The sequence below is a fragment of the Delphinus delphis genome, chromosome 1 (genome assembly GCF_949987515.2).
Source record: "Delphinus delphis chromosome 1, mDelDel1.2, whole genome shotgun sequence".
Classification (NCBI taxonomy): domain Eukaryota; kingdom Metazoa; phylum Chordata; class Mammalia; order Artiodactyla; family Delphinidae; genus Delphinus; species Delphinus delphis.
The window spans coordinates 59,893,262-59,918,238 of NC_082683.1; the positions used below are offsets into that span (position 1 = coordinate 59,893,262).

Consider the following 24,977-nt stretch of genomic DNA (forward strand, 5'->3'; position numbering starts at 1 on the left):
TCCCAGGCTCGGAAGAAAATCTAATTCTCTCTTCATGGAGCACAGCCACTACTGCCCCTTCCACTAGAAGCACCTATTCAGTGGTATAGGTTTGGCAAGAGGTGAGTCAGATGTTCTTACAATGCTGGCCAATGTTTCACAACCATCTTTGGACTGCTAGTGGTCCCACACAGACCCTTCTGGGCATCTTGAAGTGTAAAGGAGACGTATATATATATATGAAAAAACTAACAATTCAAGAAAGTTAGTGACCAATGCCAAATAAATCATGGAAAAGAAAGCAGATAGTATGTGAGCTTAAAAGGAGAGATAACTTTGTGGTGGAGTAGACAAGAAACATCACTTATTTATTTTTCAAATATTTATTTCTAGTCAAGACCTTTTACCTGAGCTCCAGTCTTACACAGGCGCACATGTACACGTGTGTGACCACATGTGCACACACACAATTTTCTCCTAACATAGGACTCACACATTCACCTCACATTCTCTATAGTATTTAAAAAAGTATTCACTACATCCAGCTCTCTCCACCTTAGATTTATTCCTTTGCAACATTCCCACAGTGCTACTCAATCCAGAATCTAGCTTCAATTCCTTCCTCTTCTTTACCTTCCACATCCAACCAACTATCATCATTACCAAGTATGTCTTTACCAGTGCATCCCTCATAGTTCCCGCCATATCATCCATACTGCCATTGTCCTATTTCTGGCCACAATTATATCCCACATAGATTTCAGGACAGTCTTTTATTTGACCTTTTTGCTAGCACATCTCCACATTTCCCACACCACTCCAAGCTGCCAAAGTGATCTTTCTAAAATAAAAATTTGATATATCTTCCCTATCTAAATCTTAAAGCTTCCATTGCCTTCAAGCTAAAACTCAAACTTCTTTGTTTAACATGGATGATCTCATGATCTGGCCCTTGTCTACATATTATTTCTTATTTCTTAGTATGTTTCTTATTTACCATTCTTACTAACCTGCAGTTTCTTAAATGGGCTTTGATCTCTTTCAATGCCCCCCTTTGATGTCTCTTCCAAAAAACATCCATCTCTTCTGATTCTGTAGCCTGATCAACTGCTACAAAGTGAAGGGTCAGTAGAGTCTCTTCTTTTTTTTTTTTTTTTTTTTTTTTTTTTTGTGGTACGCGGGCCTCTCACTGTTGTGGCCTCTCCCGTTGCAGAGCACAGGCTCCAGACGTGCAGGCTCAGCGGCCATGGCTCACGGACCCAGCCGCTCCGCGGCATGCGGGATCTTCCTGGACTGGGGCACAAACCCTCGCCCCTGCATCGGCAGGCAGACTCTCAACCACTGCGCCACCAGCGAAGCCCGAGTCTCCTATTTTTTACTCCCACTCTCCAACGCTGAAAAAGCACTTCTTTTGAATCCTACACATATATTTTCTATGGCATTTAGTCTATTGGGTAAACATGGCCCATTGTCTTAACCATTTTCTTTCAAGATTATGAGCTACCTGGTAATAGGAAAAACACCTTTCATCTTGATAACCTTAAAAGTTGAGAGATAGTAGGAAATCAATATGTTTATGTTATTGAATAAAGAGTATTGAAGATGTATGGATAAAGGCATATTGAACGGGAGAAAAAGAGCATTAGCAAAAGCTTAAAACAGAAAACTGATCTTCTCAAAGTCATCACTAATCTACGTGTTGTTCAATCAAGTGGTCATTTCTCAGGTATATCATCAAGTTTTCTAACAATTTGTTATTTCTTCCAACTTGAAACGCCATCTTTACTTGACTTCCAGTTCTTCACACTCTTCTGGCTTTTCTCTTGTGATCCTAATAGCTTCTCTGTCTTCTTTCCTGGCTCATCCTCATGTCTTCTTAGACCTATTATCTTCTCATCTACACTCATTCCTTTGGTGATCTCACATGCTCAAGGCTTGATACCGTCTGTATGCTGACCATGCTCTAATGATCTATTTTGCCTGGACTTCTTCCCTGAACTCCAGACTTGTGTATATAACTTCCTGCTTGACATCTCTAGTTGGCTTTACAATAGAAATTTCTAATTTAGCATTTCTTTTTTTTTCAACCTTATGAGGTGAGGTATAACTGATAAATAAAATTGTAGGATATTTAAAGTACATTGTGATGATTTAATGGAAGTATACATTATGAAAGGATTCTTCTCATCTAATTAATTAACCCATCCATCACTTCACATATTTATCTTTTGAGGAGGAAATTTGAGGGGGGATGGACAGGGGTGAGAACATTTAAAACCAAGCTTTTGATGAACCCAAAACCCTGCTCACCCTGTCTTCTCCATCAGTCAATTACACTTCATCCTTCTAGTTGTTCAGACCAAAACACACTTTTAATCACATTTGACTCTACTTTCTCTTACTCCCCACAATCATTTCATCAACAAAACATTTGAATCTAATGTTAAGTATGTCCAGAATCCAGCCACTTCTCACCCCGTCCGCTGCCACCAACCTGACCAAACCACTGTCACCTCTCATTTGGCATTTTCCATTAACTGCCTGTTTGATCTCCCAGCTTCCACCTTCGTCCTCCTCGGTCTGTCTACAAGCCTGAAATCATAGGTATCCTTTTAAAACAAGTCACTTCAATATACCTTTGATCAAAGCCTTTCAGTGACCCTCCATTTTACTCAAAATCAAAGCCAAAGTCTTGGGTAATAAGACCCCATATTTTCTAACTCCCCATTATCATGTCTTTACTTCTCCTGTCCCTCAGTCTACTTCAGCCACACTGGTTACCTAGGATGTCTTCAAGCAAGCAACGTGTCCCTGCTTCAGAGTCTAGGCACTAGGGTGCTCCTTCATTTCCTTTAAGCATTGGCTCATATTTCTTCTCAGTGAGACCTGATTACCCTATTAAAAATTGCAGTCATGTTATATGAATTCTTCCTATCTTCCTCCTCTTCTTAAGTGTTCTTCATAGCACTTATAACCTTCTAGTATATTATTTTATTTTACTTAATTGTTTTATTTATTGTCATTATCATCTCCACTGAAATGTAAAGTACTTTTGAGGAGGAATTTTTGTTTCTTTTCATCCAGTGCTATTCCCCAGACCCCAGAAGATTGTCTAACTCATAATAATCTTTCAGTAACAGTTGCTGAGTGAAGAAAGAGTACACACATTTTTTTGCATTTATGAGTGCCTGCCAGAGTCTGAATTACAGTAGTATTTCATTTGCTACTCATAAAAGCCCTATAAGATAATTACTACATGAATTTTAAAGATGAAGGAATGAAAATTTTTTGAGATTTGAGTCAACAATGCCTCCAGAATTTCTGTATAGTCAAAAGTTGGAGACAGCATTCTGGTTAGTAGGGAGATAAAAAACTTGAAAATCAGAAAAATGCTCTCTTCTCTTATGTTGTATGTTATACTTGAGAATGGTTTGGTAAATGCTGATTACACATGGCATGTGCTAAGATACGTCTAATCTTTGGCACCAACTCTTGCCCGAGGTTTAAGGTTGTTCAAAGCTGCAGCATCATTCAAGCCAATATGTTTAGGAGACAATGAGTACAAAAGTTGGGGGTAGGGCATTAAGAGGTACAAACTACTATGTATAAAATAAATGAGCTACAAGGATATAAAGTACAGCACAAGGAATATAGCCAATATTTTATAATAATTATAAATGGAATATAACCTTTAAAAATTGTGAATCACTATGTTGTACATCTGAAGCTTACATAATATTATAAATCAACTATATCTCAATAAAAGAAGATAAAAAAGTTTTTCTATAACAGAATTTCATTTAAGGAAGTGAAAAATGACAAGATTAATGATGAATTTGTGGCCATATTGTGAAATTTTAGAACGCTTTACTAAGAATTGGGTTTATCCGTTGGTTTCCAAAACCTGTGGGGATTCTTAAAAATATGGATTTTGGAGCCCCAATTGGTACCTCCTATTGGTATAGATTTTTAACAAGCTTCCCAGATTTTCATTAAGCATCCAGGCCAGAACTCCATCCATAGACTGGCATTTGGAAACATGGTAAGCTACTAAAGGTTTTCAGGCAGCAGTTTGCATATGTTACTGTATATTTACAACTTACTTCTCCTTAAAAAATACCCCCGTATCTGTGCACTATACACCCAGGTAAATCTGATAGGGAGGTGGGTGGAATGTCTTTTGGAGCAATGTGTCATGCACTGCCTCACAATAATATTTTTCTCCATCTGTTATAGGTCAATGCACAAACTGGCCCAGTTGGAAAGACTTGACCTAGGCAATAATGAATTCAGTGAGCTGGTAAGCAAATGCATTTTCTAAATTTGATAAATATATCCCAGGGGATTATTTCTTTTGCTCTGTCTTGATAACCCCAGGCATTAAATCATCAGGTGCACATTTACATTTGCTAAATGAAATAAAATCTGGAATTAAAGTGATTGTTTATCTGTATAGTAAGCTACAGGGAATTGAATAATATTAGGATTAACTTTAAAAGCGGGGGTACGGATAGGCAGATGCAAAGTGTCAGTTTTGAGCACCACATATATAGCAGGCACCATGTTCAGAGTGTTATATATGTTGCCTTATTTAATCCTGATTTGCCATGTTGCCATGCAACATGGAAACAAGCTCAAGGTGGTCACTGACTTACATAGCTTTTATGTGGTTGAACAGGAATTAAACCAAGACTTGATTAACTCAAAGTCCATACCTTGAAGACTTCTGCTTTGGCTGCTTAATGGGCATAGCATGAGAGGAGTGGTCAATGGCCTTTTATTTCCAATTGTACTGAAAGTGTCTTTCTAGTGAACATATGTTATGACCTCACTGCCAGCAAAATTGACAGAATTTTGACTACTCCTTTTAGGCTTAAGTTTTCTTTAAATGTTCCTGAAAACCAAAATCTCAAATGCAAATTAGAAAGAAAATACTCTTTTACCAGCAGACGCAGCCTGTTTTACTCAGAGGTCTTCCACTTGAACATCTTCAAATTTCAAAAATCAATTCACCTAAATTGTATTTTAACTATTTTTAAATTGAAACATTTAAGAGTGTAATCAGCTTTTCTTTTGCAGCTATGTTACTAGCTACATGACCTTGTGAAAATGACTTAACCTCTCTAACCCTCATTTTCCTTTTCTATAAAATGGAGATTATAATGGTTCCTCCCATCCAAGGTTTGTAGGAGAATTAAGTTAAAAAATGTACAGGGCCTGGAAAAGTGATTCCCAGTAAATGCCAATGTATAGGGGTGATAGGGTATAATTCACACTACAACTTGAATGTGCAAAAAAATTAACTTGTTTTACTTTGACCGTAACTAATTTGATCATTGTCCCAGCCTCTATCAGCTCTTTATTGAGGGTAAAAACTGACTTCTATTTTTCTATGATTAGAAGTTAAATCTAATTTTAGAAGTTACATGGTCCCTTTAGGTTGTGTTCATCTTCCCTGCATAGAAATTCTCTGTAACCTCTTGCCTTCCCCTGCTTGTCTCCTTAACATGGAATCTGAGTGAGTGCGAAGGAAGGTACATATCTTTCTGACATGAGGAAAAGAGACCCCCTGTCCTCAGGCTGGATTTCAGAAGTGCTGGCCTCTGGGCTGATGTTTGCAGCTGATACTGCCTCCTGTGTTAAATCTGCAATTCTGAACCTGCCAGTTGGTTCTTTGGGCTCAGGCAATACCCCCTGGGAGCATTAGTCGTCTTCCTCTTGCTGGCAGTGCCATCACCCAGTTATCATTGCATATACATGCATAAGTCTCTGTCCTGTCTTCCCTCCAGCACCATGCTTGGAAGTTCATCCCCGATTTCTGTTGTGAAGGAACCTCACCAGCCATAACCTTAATAGTGACCCCATAGCAAGTCTACAGGCTCTGAGAGTCCAAATGATATGCAAACTGAAAGAGGTCCACTAAAAACAAACTTCAGAGCTTCCTTCTGCCTGCTGCATCACACCGCCAAGCTTGCTCTGCTTTGGATACACCCAACTGTGTTATAGGGCAGCTGGCAAGGTGGCCTCAACACAGTAGAGCAAAATGACCCAGTACATAGTTTAATGCACCTCTGGCATTTTTAAAGGAGATATTTATTAGTGCAGGTAGAGAGAGACGTAAAGGTGGTGAATAACAGTGGCAAAACTATTGGTAGTTTTTTAAATTAGTTGTTAAGAAGTTAGGATCTACCCATGATTCCATGAAGACATGTAGCTTGGCCTAGTAGTTGAAAGAACATGGACAATGGATTCAGACGACTGAGGTTTAACTTTCAACTCCATCACTGGTTAGCTGGGTACCTTTGGGTCTATAGCTCACTCCCTATCCTCAGCTTCCTCTTCAATAAAATAAGGGTATCAAACCCATATATCTCACAGACTTTTTGAAAGAATTTCATGCAAAAGAATCTATAATAAACAATGCATGTTCAAATGAATTTCAGTTCTGTCAGGTATATAATTTTGCAAGCCTTTTGTATGGATACTTTGTGAATCAATATTTTACTATAAATATTTTCATTGACAAAGTTGAATAGGGCATGTTTATTTTTTGAAAATAAGCTTACTAAAGGTAAATTTTAAATACACATATTTTGACTTATGCTTCTGATGTCTAAGAAATCATCATCTGAGTAAAAACATTTTTTACTTTTGAACTCCCAATATTTTATGCCTGTCACAAAGTTAAGTCTCTTAATTTTTTTTTGCATTTCTACTGGGGTGCTTTATTTGATAATAGTCATTTGACGGGGTTGGGGGGAGTATATTTCTGGAACTTCACATTTCTAATGTTATTTACTTTTAATCAAATATTTGAATTTTATTCATCATATGTGTGGGACTAGCTGTTATTTCTCTGACAGTAACAATTTTTAATGTGAAAATAAGAGAATTTGCTCTGATAAGAGGCTTCTAGAAACAAGAGCATATGGAGGAAAGGGAATTAAATTCCAATCTGTAGCTAGATATTGACACCTAGGAGATTACTGTTAGATGATTCATTTTGTGTGTCATGGTAAAGAGACAGATGTGAAGAGATGGCAGTAAGTAAAAAAAAAAAAAAAATGAGAATGAGAATGAGAAAACCTAATGAAGAAAACAGAAGTCTGCTTGCTAGAGAAGCAAGGTACATATCCCAAATAAGGTCTGAAGTAGAAATATCTACTTATGGATGCTACTTATGGTAACAATAAAAAATTGTAAACAAAAGAAATTATCTTATGTTTCTACAGGAATAACCACTAGAAGATACTAGACAAAGTTCTGGGAACATAATAGATTCTTAAAACTTTTTTTATGTGTGTTTCTTTCATGGCTTTTTTATCAATATAAAATTAATAAGTGTTCATTTAAAATTATTAGAAAGTTTAAAAGAAGCATAAAGACGATAGTAAAAGTAATCTGTGACCTCATCCCCATATATAATCATTATTAATATTTTTGGTATATTCTTTCTTCCTTCCCTCATTTTCTTTTAATGAGGTCAAATGAGCATTATTTGGAGCCTGGTCAGAGATGGGACACTAGTAGGTTGATGTGTGGAGTTGGATAGCATCAATCCTTAAAAATCCTCTGTACACTCTATGTAGTACATTCTTCACACTGTTATAATAATTAGTAAGATCCCAATGTCATGGAATGGTCAGGGACCCTAAAACAGATTCAGTGATTATCATGGGGCCCAAAAGCTGTATGGTAGGATTATATTTCAGGTATAGATATATTTATCCAATGAACTAAGAATTGCTATTTGTCCTGAACTGGTGCAGGAAATAATGGAGCCCCAAAGCAAATCACCATGAGCCAGAATACTGGAAAATGGAGCAGATTGAGTAGCAGAGCCCCGAGGAGATAGGATGGATCCAGTAATAGTATGAGGTCATGGTTAACCATCCCCCAAAACTAGCTCTAGCTTCCAAGCTCCTTTACTTCCTTTCTTCATTCCCCCTTCCCTCAAAAGGAGAGGACTGTGGCATACAGGAAAATGTCACTTAAAGCCCCCAAAAACTCTGCTATGGGAACATTCATCAAAAGAGTCAGTCATAAGAAGCAAAATAAGAAAGCTTTAAGGCAAGCCAGAAAGAGAAAATTGCTCAGCTCAGAGGAGGCTAAAAGCAGACTGGGAAATGGTCTGTGTATGCCTCAGAGTCCATGGTCGTGATATAACGATGATCATGACCTTCTATATAAACTATATTCAGTTCCATCCTGTCAGGGATATTTTTTACATCTGTGCTCATGCATGAGGTTGGTATACATTATTCTTGTGTACTTTATCCATGGGTTCCTGTTTTTCATCAGTTTTGAAAAATTAACAGTCCTTATCTCCTCAAATGTTGCCTTTTAACTGTATCTTCTGTCTCTCCTGCTGGAATTTGGATTAAATATGAATATGAGTGATTTTGAAATAAGTGATTTTGAAATACCATCTTATTAATATTTTGTAAGTTTTTCTGGAAAAGTAATCAGATAAAGGGTAATTTTTAAATATCTATTTCATGTCCTTAAAGAAAGTCTTCCTGCCTCTGCACCTAAAATTAGCCAGGATTCATTCTCCAGAGTTTGAGGCATCATGATGAGATCATTTTAAGAGTATTTTCAACTCTTTGAGCTATTTAATGTGTCCAGTTACTGACAGAGATATTTCTAAACTACAGACCATTCAAATTCTGGATTAAAGAACAAAACATGGATTTTAAAAAACAAAACACCTAAATGACAGCAACAAAAATATTTAAAGAGTAAAAAATATATATTTTTCTGTGATAAAAAAACATTTTTTAAACACATGTAAAGATGGATTGAATTTAAAAGTTCAGAGAATTCATCAGGAAATGAGTAGCATCATTTTTGTTTTGTTTTGTTTTGTTTTTATTTTTGGCTGCGTTGGATCTTTGTTGCTGTGAGCTAATTTTCTCGAGTTGCGGCAAGCGAGGGCTACTCTTCCTTGTGGTGCACAGGCTTCTCATTGCGGTGGCTTCTTGTTGCAGAGCACGGGCTCTAGGCACGCGGGCTTCAGTAGTTGCAGCACATGGACTCAGTAGTTGTGGTATGCGGGCTCTAGAGCACAGGTTCAGTAATTGTGGCACATGGGCTTAGTTGCTCCACAGCATGTGGGATCTTCCCAGACCAGGGATCAAACCCAAGTCCCCTGCACTGGAAGGCTGATTTTTAACCACTGGTCCACCAGGGAAGTCCCAGTAACATCGTTTTAACTCTCTAATATTTGAAACAGTATGTCAAGCCATCTTTATAAAAAGATTTCATAAATTCAGCTATCCATGGACTGTATTAGAGGATTTATATTCTATAAAGCTTTTTTATAGAAAAGCTTAAAAAATAGTCTGCACTCTACAAGTCACTATTTTAAATGCTTAATAAGGCTGCAGATCACACTAAGCAAGAATTTCTAATCTCAATATTCAAACTGAATTTGTTTCTGTTGACTTTTTTCACTTTATTTCATAGAATCAAACAAAAATTTCAAATGGATAAATCAAATAAAGAATGGAGTCACTCTGAGCAAAATAACGGAGAAGAAATGCCAGTCGTTGTATAGACTATCTGTTTGGTTTTATAAATAATATGAATGTGTTTTCATAGAAATTTGAAACAGCTGAGTGCTGTTTTAGTAATTTAAATTGATTAGAATTAAATTAAACTTTACCAGTAGCATAACAGCCAATGATTTCAACTCCCTAGTTTGCCCAAGGTGTGCTCATCCTTAACTACCTAGGATGCATGTATACCTGGGGCAAGCGTTATATTTACATATCTGGTAATTTCCTTTATAGATAATTACAGTGTAGGTTTGCCACACTTACTAATAAAATTTTGTTAATTATTCTTCAAGTAAAGCTTATAAGAAAAAGCAGAGTAATAAAAATACAATTTGTCATCTTATAACAGGCCATTCCATTTTCAGGGAAGATATTTAAAGCATCCTAATTAGTAACGCTTCCATTTCCTGCATTTGTAAAACTACTGAGGCCATAGATTGTGTGCGTGTATACACATATAGAATTTATATAGATCACAGACATTGCCAGAGGTTATCGATATATCAAGAGAAACTTGAGAAATGAAACTAATTTTTAAAATGATTGGAGACACATCAGTTTCTGTATCAGCCAAGGTCCAGGCAGGGGGTAGAAACTATATCAAGTATGTAACAAAGAAAGTTTAATATAAGGAATGGACAATCATGTACTAGAAAACTGGAAAGACAGAAAGGGGACTCTGAAGGACCACAGATGTAATAACTCTAGGAAGCAGCTACCACCTCTAGCTTAGGGGACAAATGGAAGATGGTAATATAAGGAATTATGAAAACTTGAAGCTGCCACTCAGACCTCTAAATAGGGGCACCAGTCAGCTGATGTCTTCAAGGATCTAATAAGGCTAGTTCTAATTGTGTGGAAAAAATACAAGCTGAAAACAACTGCTGTTGCTGGAGTTTAGTGTCACTGCAAGGAGCAGTGCTGCTGCTGAGATACTAAATTCCCAGGAAGTAAGTAGAATGAGCAAGTCCCTTCTGCCTTCTCTAGCCTTCCAGCCCTCTCCAGTACACCCAGTCATCAGGGCCTGATGCAGAGTCACATATCAAAAAAGAAATGTAGGGCTTCCCTGGTGGCGCAGTGGTTGAGAGTCCACCTGCCAATGCAGGGGACACGGGTTCGTGCCCCGATCCAGGAAGATCCCACATGCCGCGGAGCGGCTGGGCCCCGCAACAGGAGAGGCCACAACAGTGAGAGGCCCGTGTACCGAAAAAAAAAAAAAAAAAGAAATGTAGTTAACCTCAGAATTACGAAGTAGAATATTAGAAAAGTGGGCCACAGCTAAAAGACAATAGCTTAAACATTTAAAATAAAACAAATTTTTTTTTTGCCAACTCAATTTTGGCATCATTTTCTCCAGAAAGTTTTCCCAGCCTCTAGCAGAGTACCAACTCCCAACTGGCTCGTGATAATTGTTTCTAATGAATGAATGAATCATTTGACTTTAAAAGTGAACAGTTAAGTCAATTATCTTCATCAGAATCGTGCCTACATAAATTGAAAATTTTTGATTCAAACTAAGCAATAATAGAGGTGGAGGAAATGCTTTAGTTAATATGAAAAACAATCATTCCATAATAAGCTATCCTTTTAGGAATCAATTTCAATTCACTTTAAAACATACTTCTAAATGAGTTTCTCCATGAAACTTTAAAGTACAAAATTGAGAACTGTGACCAATAAATAAAACTGTATTTCCACCAACTCTGGAATTTGAAAGGAATCCTTGATGAATCATTCAATTAAAAGGTGTTTTATGTCTGAAAATAATTATGGAGTTTTTTTAGATAGGAGGATCAAACTGGGGTCTCCACTTTTATAGGTGCAACATCTGTTGACCGAGGGCTTTAAAAAGCAATTTCCAATGTTGCACATACAAAAAAATAAATAAATAAAATAAAACCTCATTTCTTTGCTTTTAAACTTTCCTTTTCCTAGCAATAAAATAAGTTATCTTGGCCTCTGTTTTCAAAGGAAGCAGTTTTTCTCTCATTGCCATTTCTTATTATTGCACTAAGACTGGGTACTATAAATGAAATTAATTAGCTCTGTTTCCCTTTCCATAAATAGATTTTTCTAAGAATGGCATATATCTCAATGTAGTCAAGTGCCTTGGTGATTCTGTCAATAGTGTCAACAAGAGAAGTTAAAAGAAATGCTCTCTGATTGAACCAGGGAAAATTATGTGAAATAAGAGTACAAATTTATAACCAACACTTTACAAGGAAAATAAGTGTATTATGCAATCATGGAGTAAACCCAAGAATATTCTTGAGTTGTGAATAGGGATTGTGAATCATCCAAAAACTAACAAAAACTGTATTTAAAGTAATCAAATTCAAAATGACATCTTCCTCATTGAAATGCTGAAATGTATACTATCTGGATGTATTATCTGAAATTGAATCAATAAAAAATTTATTTGATTTCAGGTTTCACAACAAACCAAACCCAGAAGACAATGAAAATGCTAAGGAGAAATATAAAGAAAGGGGGATGGAGAGAAAGAGAGAGAGACGAGAGACAGTGTGTGTGTGTGTGTGGGGGGGGTGTATATGCATGTATGGAGAGTGTAATTGTTAGGGTGGCCAGGGAAGCTTTACTCAGCAGGTGACATTTTAGCAAAAACCTAAAGAAGGCGAGGGAGCAAATCATGCTAATATCTGGGTGGAAGATCGTTCTAAACAGAGGGAACAGGCAGTATAAGCACCTGACATGAAAGCAAGCCTGACTTGTGGACAGCAAGAAGACTAGAAGGTCTGGAGGAGGGTAAGTGAGAAGAGTAGGTGATAAGTTAATTTGGGGAGTTTGGAGGTAGTTGCACAGGGAGAGGTAGAATCCTGTAAGACATTTCAAGGATTTTGGCTTTCACTCTGAGTAAAGTGGAAGCCCTCTGGAAGGTTTTGAACAGGTAGAACCCATGGTCTGACTTACATTGTTATGTTACATTACACTACATTTGGTTGTAGTATGTTACCTTAATTACACTGCATTACATGGCATTACCAGGATCAGTTTGAATACTGTGCTGAGGATGAATGGAAAGTGGGTCAAAGTGGAGTCAAAGAGACCAGTTAGGAAGTTATTGCAATAATATAGGCAAGAAATGGTAGTGTCCGGGGATGGGGTAGTAGCAGTGGAGGTGGTAAGGACTGATTTCTGGGTAAATATTAAAGATATAGCCAGAAGTAGGATCTGAACTTGTAAATTAGGGACACCTTCTTTCAAAATATAATACAAAATTAGGAATACGTAATTAAGTACAAAAGTGAATGTTTACTTAAGATGAAAAAAAGAAACTATGAATTTTAAATTACAAATTAAAATTAATAGAATACAATTTGAAAAGCTGACAAATGTAAACATCATTAAATCCAGAAAAATAACATAATAGCACACATCTGTGATACTCTTTTTTCCCCCTACATATTGGCCTCATGCTCTTTGACAGTGTGTTCATATGACAAATATTTTGTAATATCATTTTCTACGGCGATAATAGAAAAATAATCCAGGCATTCCTCTACCATGGTTTTTATTCCTGATAATTTGGAAACATCTGTTTCATCTTTACAATTTTTCATTGATACAGCTTGTAAAATTCTAGGATTGTCAAATTTGGGAAAACCTCTGACTCCCTACATTTCAAGCCTTGTTTCTCTTCCTCCACCTACACACTGAGAACCAAAGGACATATTCATGTCCCAATACTTTCCTTGGCCCTGTACCTTCATGTCATGAGGGTCAGGGGAAGTGACACAATGAACAAAGTATTTCTGGAAGCCATTTCTACTCTAGATGGCTAACAATAGGTTAACTACGTGGAGACATGATTGCAAACCATATAAATATATTCCATTAAATCTATACTAAAGGTATTCCCATGTAACTCCCTTTTATCTGTCTCCCCAAAATGCCTGTGGCCATTCCATCACCACATGACATGAGAGAAATTGCAACATAGTGGAAGTCAGGGTAGAAATTATAGTTAAAAGATCTTAATTTTACCTAGCATTTCAGGCCTAGGCACATACCTGTACTCCTTTCTTATTGCTGATCTGTAGCAAATGACCACAGACTTAGTGGCTTAAAACAATACAGATTTATCATCTCACAGTCTTGGAAGTCGGAAGTCCTAAAATCAAAGTGTCATCAGGGCTTTATCCTTCTAGAGACTTCATGAGAGAATCTGTTCCTTACGTTTTCCAGCTCCTAGAGGCTACCTCATTCCTTGGCTAGTGACCCCTTTCTCACATTACTTCAATCTCTGTGTCTGTCATTATGTCTCCTACTTTGATTTTATTTCTATCATTGCAACTCTTTCTCTGTCTTCTCCAACTCCCCTGTCTCCCTCATGTAAGTACCTTTGTGATTACTTTGAGACCACTGACATAATCCAGGATAATCTCTCTTTCTCAATATCTTTAAATTAATCATATCTGCAGATTCTCTTTTATCCTGTAAGGTAGAATATTCACAGGTTCAGGGGTCAGGACGTGGACATCTTTGAAAGCCCATTGTTTAGCCTACCAGTAAGGTCCCTGTCCCCAAAGATTCATGTCTAACCACTTGAAAATGCATCCACCCCAACTCAAGTTCTCCAAAATTCTCACTCATTACAAAATCAACTCATGTATAAAAGTCTCATCTAAATCTCATCAGCTCAAAAGTCCCAAATTTCATCATGTAAAGCATCTAACTTAGGCATAGGTAAGGTTCTGTGTACAGTCTATCCTGGGTCCAAATCACCTTCCATCTGTAGACCTGTAAAACTAGAAAACAGTCAATCTGCTTCCAAAATATGATTGTGCAATAGGCATAGGATAACAGTTACAGAGATTCCCATGCAGAACGGGAAAAAAAAATGGAAGGACAAAAGTAGTCTACACTCAAAACCAATATCAAAATTCACCCTCGCAAACTCCATGAGGTTTCAAGGCCAGGGAATAAACTCTGTGGCTCAAGACCCATTGCTCTGTGCCTTTGGCTTTACCCTCTGCATCATTCTTCCTTCTCCTGGTAGGAAAGCAAGGTTTACAGCTGAGTAGATTTATCAGCCTGTTTCCTGCTTATAGAATTTTAGGAGTCTGGCAGTCTTCTTTTGTCCTCTCTCTATTCCTTTCAGTCCATGCTGGCAGTGTTTCTGTTGATACAACAGTCTAAAGAGCCTTGTGGGTCTCCCATTTATATCTTGAAGATTTCTCCACTGCACAAGGGGTTCCTCACGGATCTTTCCTGGATAATCTCATGTCTATTCCTGGCTTCTTCTAAGATGTCTAACAGGTTCCATGAAACACCTACCTAAGCACTTTGATCCTTACAAGTCACTTTAATCCTTAGAAAGGTTTGCCCCAGCACACCCTGACTTTATTTCCAGAGCACACTTTCCTGGTAGTGAATCTCCTAATTTTAACATTTTTTTGTAGTCTGAATAGGATGAATATTTCCCAAGTCAAGTCCTGGTTTCTTTTTGCTTAATAGTTCTTTCAATTTACCCTTTCCTCTTGTATTTTACTACAAACCGCAAGTAGAAATCAGGCCATACCGTCAAAATTTTGCTTGGAAATCTCTTCAGCTAAATATCAAATTTACCTCATACAAGTTATGCTTTCCACATAAGTGTATGATACAATTCAGCTACTGTATAACAAAGATCCCCTTTACTCCATTTTCCACGTTAACATGTTCCTCATTTCCTTCCGAGCCCTCATTAGTAGTGAGGGCTTAGAGTCCACATTGCTACGAGCAGTCTTTTCATGATCATTTAGGTGTTCTCTAAGAAGATACAGATTTTCTGTACCATGCTCTTCACTTCATTCTGAGTCCTCCTTAGTAGAGATAAGGAGGACTCATTACCATCCATATTTCTACTAACAGTATGTTCAAGGCAATTTAGGCTTTTTCGATCATGCATTTTTAGCTAGAATTTTTCCAGCTCTGTTCACTACCCAGTTCCAAAGCCACTTCTGCATTTTTAGGTATTTGTTGCAGGAGTAACCCACTTCCAAGTTCCAAAATACGATTCCTGTGATTGAACTGTAACAAATTATGACAAATTTGGAGGCTTAAAACAATACGTATAACACAACACAACACAAAATTATTATTTTAAAGTTCTGTAGGTGTCATCAGGGCTGTGTTCTTTCTGGAGGCTCTAGAGAAGTATCCATTTTCTCTCCTTTATCAGCTTCTAGAAGCCACTTGCATTCCTCTGCTCACAGCCCCTTCTTTGCATCACTTCAACTTCTCTTCTGTTATGACATCTCCTTCTCTGCCTTCTCTGAACTTCTTACCTTCCTCTTATAAGGACACTTATGATTACATTGGGACACTCAGATAATCTCTCCATCTCAAGACCCTTAAATTAATCATATCTGCAAAGTCTCTTTGTCCATGTAAGGTAATATATTCACAGGCCCTAGGGAGTAGGATGTGCATATCTGTGGGGAGCCAACACAATATTCATCCAACCACACTATCCAAGAGAATTTAAAACATATATCCGGGGCTTTCCTGGTGGCGCAGTGGTTGAGAGTCCACCTGCCGATGCAGGGACACGGGTTTGTGCCCCGGTGTGGGAAGATCCCACATGCCGCAGAGCGGCAAGGCCCGTGAGCCATGGCCACTGAGCCTGCGCGTCTGGAGCCTGTGCTCTGCAACGGGAGAGGCCACAACAGTGAGAGGCCCAAGTACCGCAAAAATAAATAAATAAAAATAAAATAAAACATATATCCACAAAAAATCTTGTACATGAATATTCATAGCAGCATATTCTTAATAGCCAAAAAGAAAGAAAATCCAAATGTCCATTAACTGATAAATGAATAAACATGATGCAGTATATCCATACAATGGAATAATATTTGGAAATAACAAAGAATTAAGGACTGATACAGATGAACTTTGAAAACATCATGCTAAATGAAAGAAGCTAGAAACAAAAGCCATGTGTTGTATGATTACAGCTATATGAACTGTTCAGAATAGACAAATTCACAGAGACAGAAAGTAGATTAGTAGTTGCAGGGTCTGGGGAGGAGGGAAGAATGGAAAGAATGAGTATGGTTTTTTTTGGAAGAGGGGGTGATGAAAATGATCTAGAATTATATAGTTATGGTAGTCAAACAACTTTGTAAATACTCTAAAAATCACTGTTTTATATTCTAAAAGGGTAAAATTATGTTTTAATTTTTTAACCTTAAAAAAGATTTGTGCAAATTGCACAAAAACATATGGCCACGTGAACACTTTGCCAGGCTGCCTCCCAGGATCTGGAATGGAGTTCATGCAAGTAAGGGGCTTGAAAGTTTGAACTTCATTAAGTTTAGAGGAAACCTGCCTCAGTAGAAGCAATAGGATTTGTTGACAGATGGGATGTCAGGGATGAGAGGGAGAGTAGTTAAGGATGAGTTTAAGATTTGAGACTAAGCAACTGAAAGATGACATTTCTACTTCTGAGTAGAATACTATACAAGATGCAGGGGTTTTGTTTGTTTGCTTGTTTGACTGTGGCAAAAAAAAAGTGCAAACATGAGATTTAACCTCTTAACAAATTTTTAAGTGTTCAGTACAGTGTTTTTAACTATAGGCTTCTTGAATTTGAATGTGCACTTCCTTCACCAGATTTGGGAAGTTTTCAACCATTATTTCTTTAAAAAAGCTTTCTGCCCTTGTCTCTCTCTTCTTCTTCTAGAATTTTCATAATGCATATATTGATACATTTTACAGTATTCCATAAGTCCCTTGAGCTTTCTTCACTTTTTTTATTTTTTTTTCCTTTTTCTCCTCTGATTGCATAATTTCAAATGTCTCATCTTTTTTTCTGCTTGATCAAGTCAGCTGTTGAATAATCCTAGTGAATTTTCCAGTTCAGCTACCGTGTTTTTCACCTCAAAAGTTTCTGGGTTTTTAAATTAATTTTCTACTCGTTTTTTCATGTATCATTTTCCTAAGTTTGTTGAACATTTTTATGATGGGTATTTTTAATTCTTTATCAGGTAATCCATGTGTCTCTACTTCTTTAGTGTTGGTTTTTGGAGATTTATTTTGTTCCTTTCTTTGGGCCATTCCATGTTTCTTAATGTTCTATGACACTTGACTTTGGTGTCTGCACATTTGAAAAACACCTACGTTTCCCATTTTGTACAGACTAGCTTTGTATAGGGGAGGACCTTTACCAATCAGCCAACTAGATATTCGAAGGACAAGAGATGTAATTTTAGAGGGAAATATCAGTTTTATTCTGGAAATCTTAAGTTTGATATGCCTATTATGTATCCAAATGGAGATGTCAAGAAGGCTGTTAACTATGAGTCTGGGCAGAAGTTCAGGCCAGATCAATACATTTAAGAAATACCAGTATAGGGGCTTCCCTGGTGGTGCAGTGGTTGAGAGTCTGCCTGCCGATGCAGGGGACGCGGGTTCGTGCCCCGGCCCGGGAAGATCCCACATGCCGCGGAGCGGCTAGGCCCGTGAGCCGTGGCCACTGAGCCTGCGCGTCCGGAGCCTGTGCTCCGCAACGGGAAAGGCCACAGCAGTGAGAGGCCCACGTACTGCAAAAAAATTTAAAAAAATAATAAATAAATAAAATAAAAATGCTGTCTGCCACATAAAAAAAAAAAAAAAAAGAAATACCAATATAGGGAATTCCCTGGACGTCCAGTTGTTAGGACTCTGTGCTTTCACTGCTGAGGTCCAGGTTCAATCCCTGGTTGGGGAACTAAGATCCTGCAAGCTGTGCAGTGAGGCCATAAAAAAAGAAAGAAAGAAAGAAATACAAGTATACATGTACAATTTAAAATTATGAGGCTAGATGTGATTACCAAAAGAAAAAGTATGAACAAAATATAATAGCTGTAATTTCTACAGACTGTAATTTTGTACAATAGATACAAGTAGGATTGTCCTGGTAAAATAAAGGAGTGCTCTCATACCCAAGAGTCTTCTTCTACTTCCTGTGGCTCCATGGAACACAATGCTATGGTCTGTATTAATAAACTCAATTAACAATTGGGAGCAGTTGAGGAAGGCAGAATTCTAAGATGGCCCCCAAGATCTGCACCCTCTGGAATACAGAGGTCTTCTCTCAGTTATTCAATCAAACACTAACATAAGTGCTACTGGGATTTTGCAGATATAATTAAAATACCAAATCAGATGGCCTTAAATAGAGAGATTATCCTGCATGACTCTGACCTAATTAGGTTATCCTTTAAAAGGGAATGGACTCTTCTTAATTAAAGAGATTGAAAGTGTGAGAGGGCCCTTGAAAGGAGCCATAGTCAAGGAATATAGGCCTCTCTAGGCCTGAGAGCTACCCCAACAAGAAAGTAGATGACAAAAAGCAAGGAAACAGGGACGTCCTTCATACAACCCCAAAGAACTGAATCCTGCCACATCTATGTAAGTTTGCAAGAGGATGCCAAGCTCCAGATGATAATGCAGTCTAGCCAATACCACCATCTTAGCCTTTTGAGACCCTAAGCAGAGAACACAACTACATCATGCCCTGATTTCTGACCTACTTGAATTAATAAGTGAGTGTTGGTTTAAGCAGCTACATTTTCAGTAATTTGTTATGCAGCATTAAAAAACTACTACAGCTATATTTTATTCAAGGTTCTTGCAAAAATTACAACACAGATAATTGAAAGGATTTGTGAGACTCCACAGAGAATTCTCACATAAGGTTTTCAATAAATGTAAATTATACAGTAAAGCAGTAGAAACAGAATGCAGGCAAACATCAGGGGCCCAAGAGCCTTCCAAGTACAGCTTCCCAAAGTCATTATTCACACACGACATGCTGCCTCTCTGGATAAAATCACCAAGATTTGTATGATAAATCTTAGTTTCAGGAGGCATCCTAAAAGTCTCCAGTAGTGTCTTTCATGGCCTTCTGTACACATAGCCAAGCCAGACTATCTGACTTGTAATGCCAGGCATAAGTCCTAATAAACCAGCCGTGGGTACCACCAGGGCAGTTTCAAACTTTAGTGCATTATAAATCATTAATTATCCCACTGCCCTTATCTCAGCCAAGAGTCAGTGTCAGACTTATAGGCCCCAGAGATAAGCACAGCACTGAATCTCTCCAACTATAAAATAATTCTGTCTCATATGGTTCTGGTTCCCTTCCCCTACTTCACTCTCCTCAAGCAGGATACTATATACTGGCTCTGGTGAGTGAGCAAGCAGGTAGACAAACAAGTAGATATCATTTGGGTCCTTCAGGAAAGGTGGATGGCAGCAGAGGGCCCTTCTTTAGGTGACAAATGTCCAACGCACAGTCCATGCCTGAATGATCAATGCTGTGGTCAGCTACCTGTTGTGAGGTGCTCTAGTTGAGTTCTCTCAACCCACCATCTCTTCTAGCCATTGTTAGGGGATTCCTAGGGCCTAAAGCTGTCCTTGCTGGCAAGATGTGGAGGAAGAATTACTAATGAGGATAAACACATAGTGGAACTTCACTGCTGCTTTTGTCGTGCCAACCTGAAGTTAGCTGGAATACTGCCTCCTTCTCTAACTGACCCTACTATACATATTAGAAGGCAATGGGCCAGATCTGTAATGAGCAGTCCTAGATAGTGAAATAGCTCTAAGTACTAATCCTGACCACCTAGAAGTCCTTGTTCCTTATGGACTAACTATGGCCGGTTTTGCTCGCAGCCCCTCCTATTCCATGTCTGAAAATTTTTTTTGTTTAAATTGTTAAACTGTTTACATTTCTCTTTAGTCATAAAAGTGATTGTAATATAGAAGTGAAAAAGGAAAAAGAGAAAAATCCCCCTTAGCACTCCCCAGAGGTAGATAAAATTCAATGTCTGTCATCCCACTTTTTTTCTGTGCATTTACAAATGTGCACATGCACACGCATATGCATTTTTTTCACTTGAAGAATGTATCATGGGCATTGCACATCTTTTATTCTTCTCTAAAAGTTATATGTGGTTTCCTATGGTGGGTGTCACATTATTTATTTAATCTGTAACCCATTGATGGACATGTATGTTGTTTCCAATATCTTGCTATTTTAATTATGCAGTGACCAACTCTTCACATACAAATGCAAATACTTGCAAAGAATGGATTCTTAGAGACAGAAATGCCGTATCACTAGCTATGCATATTTAATTTTAATAGATGCTGCAAGTTTCCCCTCTCAAAACCGGTACTAATTTACACAAACTTTTAGAACTTGTTAGAGAAACCAAGTAATTCTGACTTCCCAGAGGGACTCCTTTTGGTTTGTATTAAGTCACAGGTGATTGGCACTGGATTTTTTAAACATAATTGGATTTACTTTGTATCTTCTACAAAATTCTCTGTTTCTGGCTTCTTAGTTTTACCATTTCCTGTTTACTAGCAGCAGCATTTTTTCCCCTTCATTTGTTTTCAGTTTTGTTTCTGTTTTTTTTGCTTCGGTGAAACTTCAGGAAAGATGAGAGATAAACCCATTTTGACATCTGAATCAACTTGCTGTTTATTCATTCACCATACATTTACACTACATTTATGCCGGTACTCTGCAAGCACTGAGGATACAAAGATGAAAAGACATAAACTTTACCTTTCAGAAATTCAAGCCTAATAAGAGAAATGCAAATGATAGCAACACAATTAAGAGACATGCATAGATAGATAGAAAATAAGAGAGGAGAACTGAAGAGTGACTTTCAGAGTGAAAGACAGAGGTTCAAGGTAAAGACTTGAAAGGTAAGTAGGGGAGAGAGAACAGCTCATGGAAGTTACAGATGGATGAAACAGAAGAGTAGGCTTAGAGAACTTTAAGTGGTTAGATATGGTTGGCATACAGGTACTTTTGTAGGATAAAAGGAGGCAAGATTAGAAAAATGAACTGAAGTAAAAACACTAGAGTCTTTGAATGTCATGCTAAGAATTTGGTATTATTTCATGAATGACAGCCTGAAAATTTTTATGTAGGAGAATAATATGTTTAAGCCTACATTTTAAAATTTACCCCTGATCTGAAGGACAAATTAATCACTAAATCAACAATTTTTTAAAATTTATAACCTACTCTGTGTTAGAAATTGTGATAGGAGCTAGAACTTTAATAAGAACAGATTAAGCACAGTGATAAGTGAAAATTACTATAATAGTTTAGGAAACGAATTATATAACCAGAACTAAGATGTGAAGACAGAAGAAATGAAGAAAAAAATCCATGGATTCAAGAAAATAAAGAAATGACAGAAAGGGGAAGGTGGATAAAAGGGAGAAAGAATCAGATCTGTTGCTTCTAGTTGTAATAACGATGATTTGGTGGGTAATGCTGTTATTAATTGATATAAAAGGAACACAGGAAGAGAGGAGGTTGAATACGAGAAGATGGAAGTTCTGAACACATTGAGTTTGAATAACCTTTGGAAAACATAGGTGAAAATGTCTAAAACATAGTTAGAAATATAGATCTGGAATTTAGTAAAGGTGTCTTAGTTAGCAATAGAGATTTGAGAATCATTGGCATAATAGATCCTATGGAAATAGATAAAAATAGAAGAAAATTGTATGGAAAATCAGAAAGGAAGAGAGTTGTGAAAAATAACACAACAGATATGTAAAAGTTTTACAAACTTTAAAATATTGTATAATATAGCTAATTATTGCTATTGTTGCTGTTGGAACAATTGCACCAAACTACTAGATCTTATTAGAATTTGTTTCACAAAATTAGGGAATTTGTTCCCCTTGTTCACCAGCATATACCAGAACCTAGACCATTTTCAAACATGGAGTAGGTTTTCACTAAATATTTATCTTTTGTCTGGGTGTATTTACTGAATGTCTTGGCCATATGGATTTGTTATGGGGGTGGATTAGCTATCGTGACTTTTCCTGAAGAAACATCTCACAACCCTCTTCAACAGCCATATAGTCCATGAAGAATTTGAGAGCCAGTTCTTTAACTCTAAAGAACAAAACAAAGCCCAACAAAACAAAACAATATAAAAGGTTTCTTCCTTAAATGTGTAGCCCAAAACAACCGTCATTACTTTTTAAATATTCCAACAGTTGTTTTACAGGGTAGTCATTACTCTTTATTTCCATTCCAAGTACACATTTTTACAAATTTAAGAAAATACTTTCAGTTAATGTGCAGAAAATGAAAAAGAACATGCATCTGTAGTAAAGTTCCCAATGGGCTAAACTTGCATTATTCATTTTTAGACACCTCCACATACTCACAGCATGACCTCTGTGATTGTCAACGGTGACAGTCTTCTCATATGCTTAACATGGTACCAACAGAGTGAAGAAAACCCCAGTGGTACATAGCCCTCCTGCATGCTACGAAAGCTCTCCTTCTGAGAACAAAAACAATCTCTCCTAATCAGTCAACACAAATTTTTTGAACTCCTGCTGTATGCTAGACGTTGTGCTACATTCTGAGGGATTTTGAAGGAAACGTGAAACATGCCCATGCCTTCAAGGAAAATATAGGCTTGTTGGGGAGACAAGGTATAAAAAGTAAATATATTGTGTCAAATAAGTTGTCCAAAGAGTAAATGCTACTCTGAGGTCTAGTACTCAAGGTTCCCTAAGATTGGTCTGGTTTACCTTCCTAGAGTGTTTCCCTAAATCCACAACTATGAGAAAGTTATCCTTCTCATACCCTTTTCTAAGCCAAATTAAACTGCTTGCTATTCTCCCTGCCTTCAGCTTGCTTTCCTTCTTCTGTGTCCCTGCTTGTACTAATTCTTCCTTCTGGAATATCCTTGCTTTCCTTCATGCTCATGTCTATATTATAGTTTGTACACCTTACCCTTCCTCAAGACCCAGCTCCAATGCAGCACCTCCTCAAAAATGTCCTTATGTTACTAGCTAGAAATAATCTTTCCCTCCTATAAATGCCTCTCTAAGGAGACCTCCACTGCCCCCATTACTTTCTTTCTTATGTCATACTTGTCCCTATCCATGTAGATGCATGGTCACAGAGAACAACCTTTCCTTCTACCTCCTCTACTTCCTGATGAATATTGTCTTAAAGGGATTTTAATTCCTCAGAACCCAGTGAGGCTAACTTGTAGTTTCAGTGCATCCAGTACTATTGATTCTTTCCATCCCCTATGGTCCCTGAAACTGGCTTACAAGCCTATTCTAGTTTTTAATGTAATAATTACATAATATTTCATTTGCATTGTGATTAACCACCTGCCCTAACTAGGATGTGAGCTCCTTGAGGGCAGAGAATCTGTTCATTCATCTTAGTAACCGCCCTATGCAAGTCATGTATAGTAGAGAAGCATGTTCAAATTACCATCAACACTTGTTAAAATTTTTGACTTCTGGGTCACACTCTCAGAAATTCTGATTCAGTGGGTTTCATAAGGAGCCCAAGAATCTACATTTTATCAAACTCTTCAGATGATTCTTATCCACAGCAAATTTTAAAATGGTCACCAGTTAATAAGTATTTATTGAGTGAATACTGACCTTTTTTCTCTCTTAAACTATAACATCATAAGGGAAAGACGTGACTACCTAATCTTTGTATTTTCCCTAAGTATATGGCCTAGCTGTTTGAACATAGAAACTCAAACGCTGTGGAGCTGACGTATGTTAATGGGATGACTGATGTAATTTTAGCTTTCCCTGAGGCACAGAAGTTGCTGGGCCATGAAGAATGAGCTGGTTTTGGATGGGTGGGGAGGGGTGAGAGCATCCTGGCCAAGAGATTGATATCATCACAAGAATAGATAGAGATGAGGAAACACAAGCGTGCTGAGGGTTTATTATTAGATTAGTGTAACAAGAGTAAACGTTCTCATGGCAGAGGAATGAGAGATGAGGCTGCTTCCCCACTGTATAAAATAAGCTTTTGTTAGCAGAACTCTCATTTTCATTTTAATTTAATAATAGCAAAAATAAGTGGTTTTGAGGTGATTAATGACCAACGAGAGAGCTACAGTGCTGACTTGGCCAGCACGGCACATATAGAAGTACAAGATTTAGTACAGAATTAACCTGCCCAAACATCTGTTCACAACTCCATATGAAAAAGAAAAAAATAGACCATAGCATATGTTACAAGTGGAAACCTGAGAAACTTTTTTTCACATCATGTTTGTAGGAATTCATGTTTTAGCAGTATTCCTTATTGACTCACTAATATGAATTTGAACATTAAATAACCATAATAATGATAGGCAAAAATTTAAGAAATCATTCTGTTCACACATGAAGAAAAGAATAACTTGTTACAAAAAAGATAATAAATTTGCAGTTAAAATATATTCCTTTGTTCCTGTGACATAGCCAGCCTTGACCTATACATCTGCAATTAATCCAGTGGGACACGAGTTTATTCATCAAGTTGGCAAATGGTTATTAGCAGTCTACTACTTGCAAAGCACTGTACATAAAATGTTAATGGTAAAGCACAATGTGCATGACACAAATTGAAAGGTTCATTCTTAC

The 24,977-nt window shown here is 37.3% G+C and overlaps 1 protein-coding gene across 1 annotated transcript in view; it reads left to right on the forward strand.

Annotated features, from left to right (window-relative positions):
• Positions 1–24,977, forward strand: part of LRRC7 (leucine rich repeat containing 7) — a 498,137-nt gene that overhangs the window by 318,633 nt on the left and 154,527 nt on the right. The window contains exon 8 of the mRNA XM_060005892.1: positions 4,216–4,279. Within this exon, the coding sequence (XP_059861875.1) occupies positions 4,216–4,279 (64 nt within the window). The remainder of the gene's footprint in view (positions 1–4,215; positions 4,280–24,977) is intronic.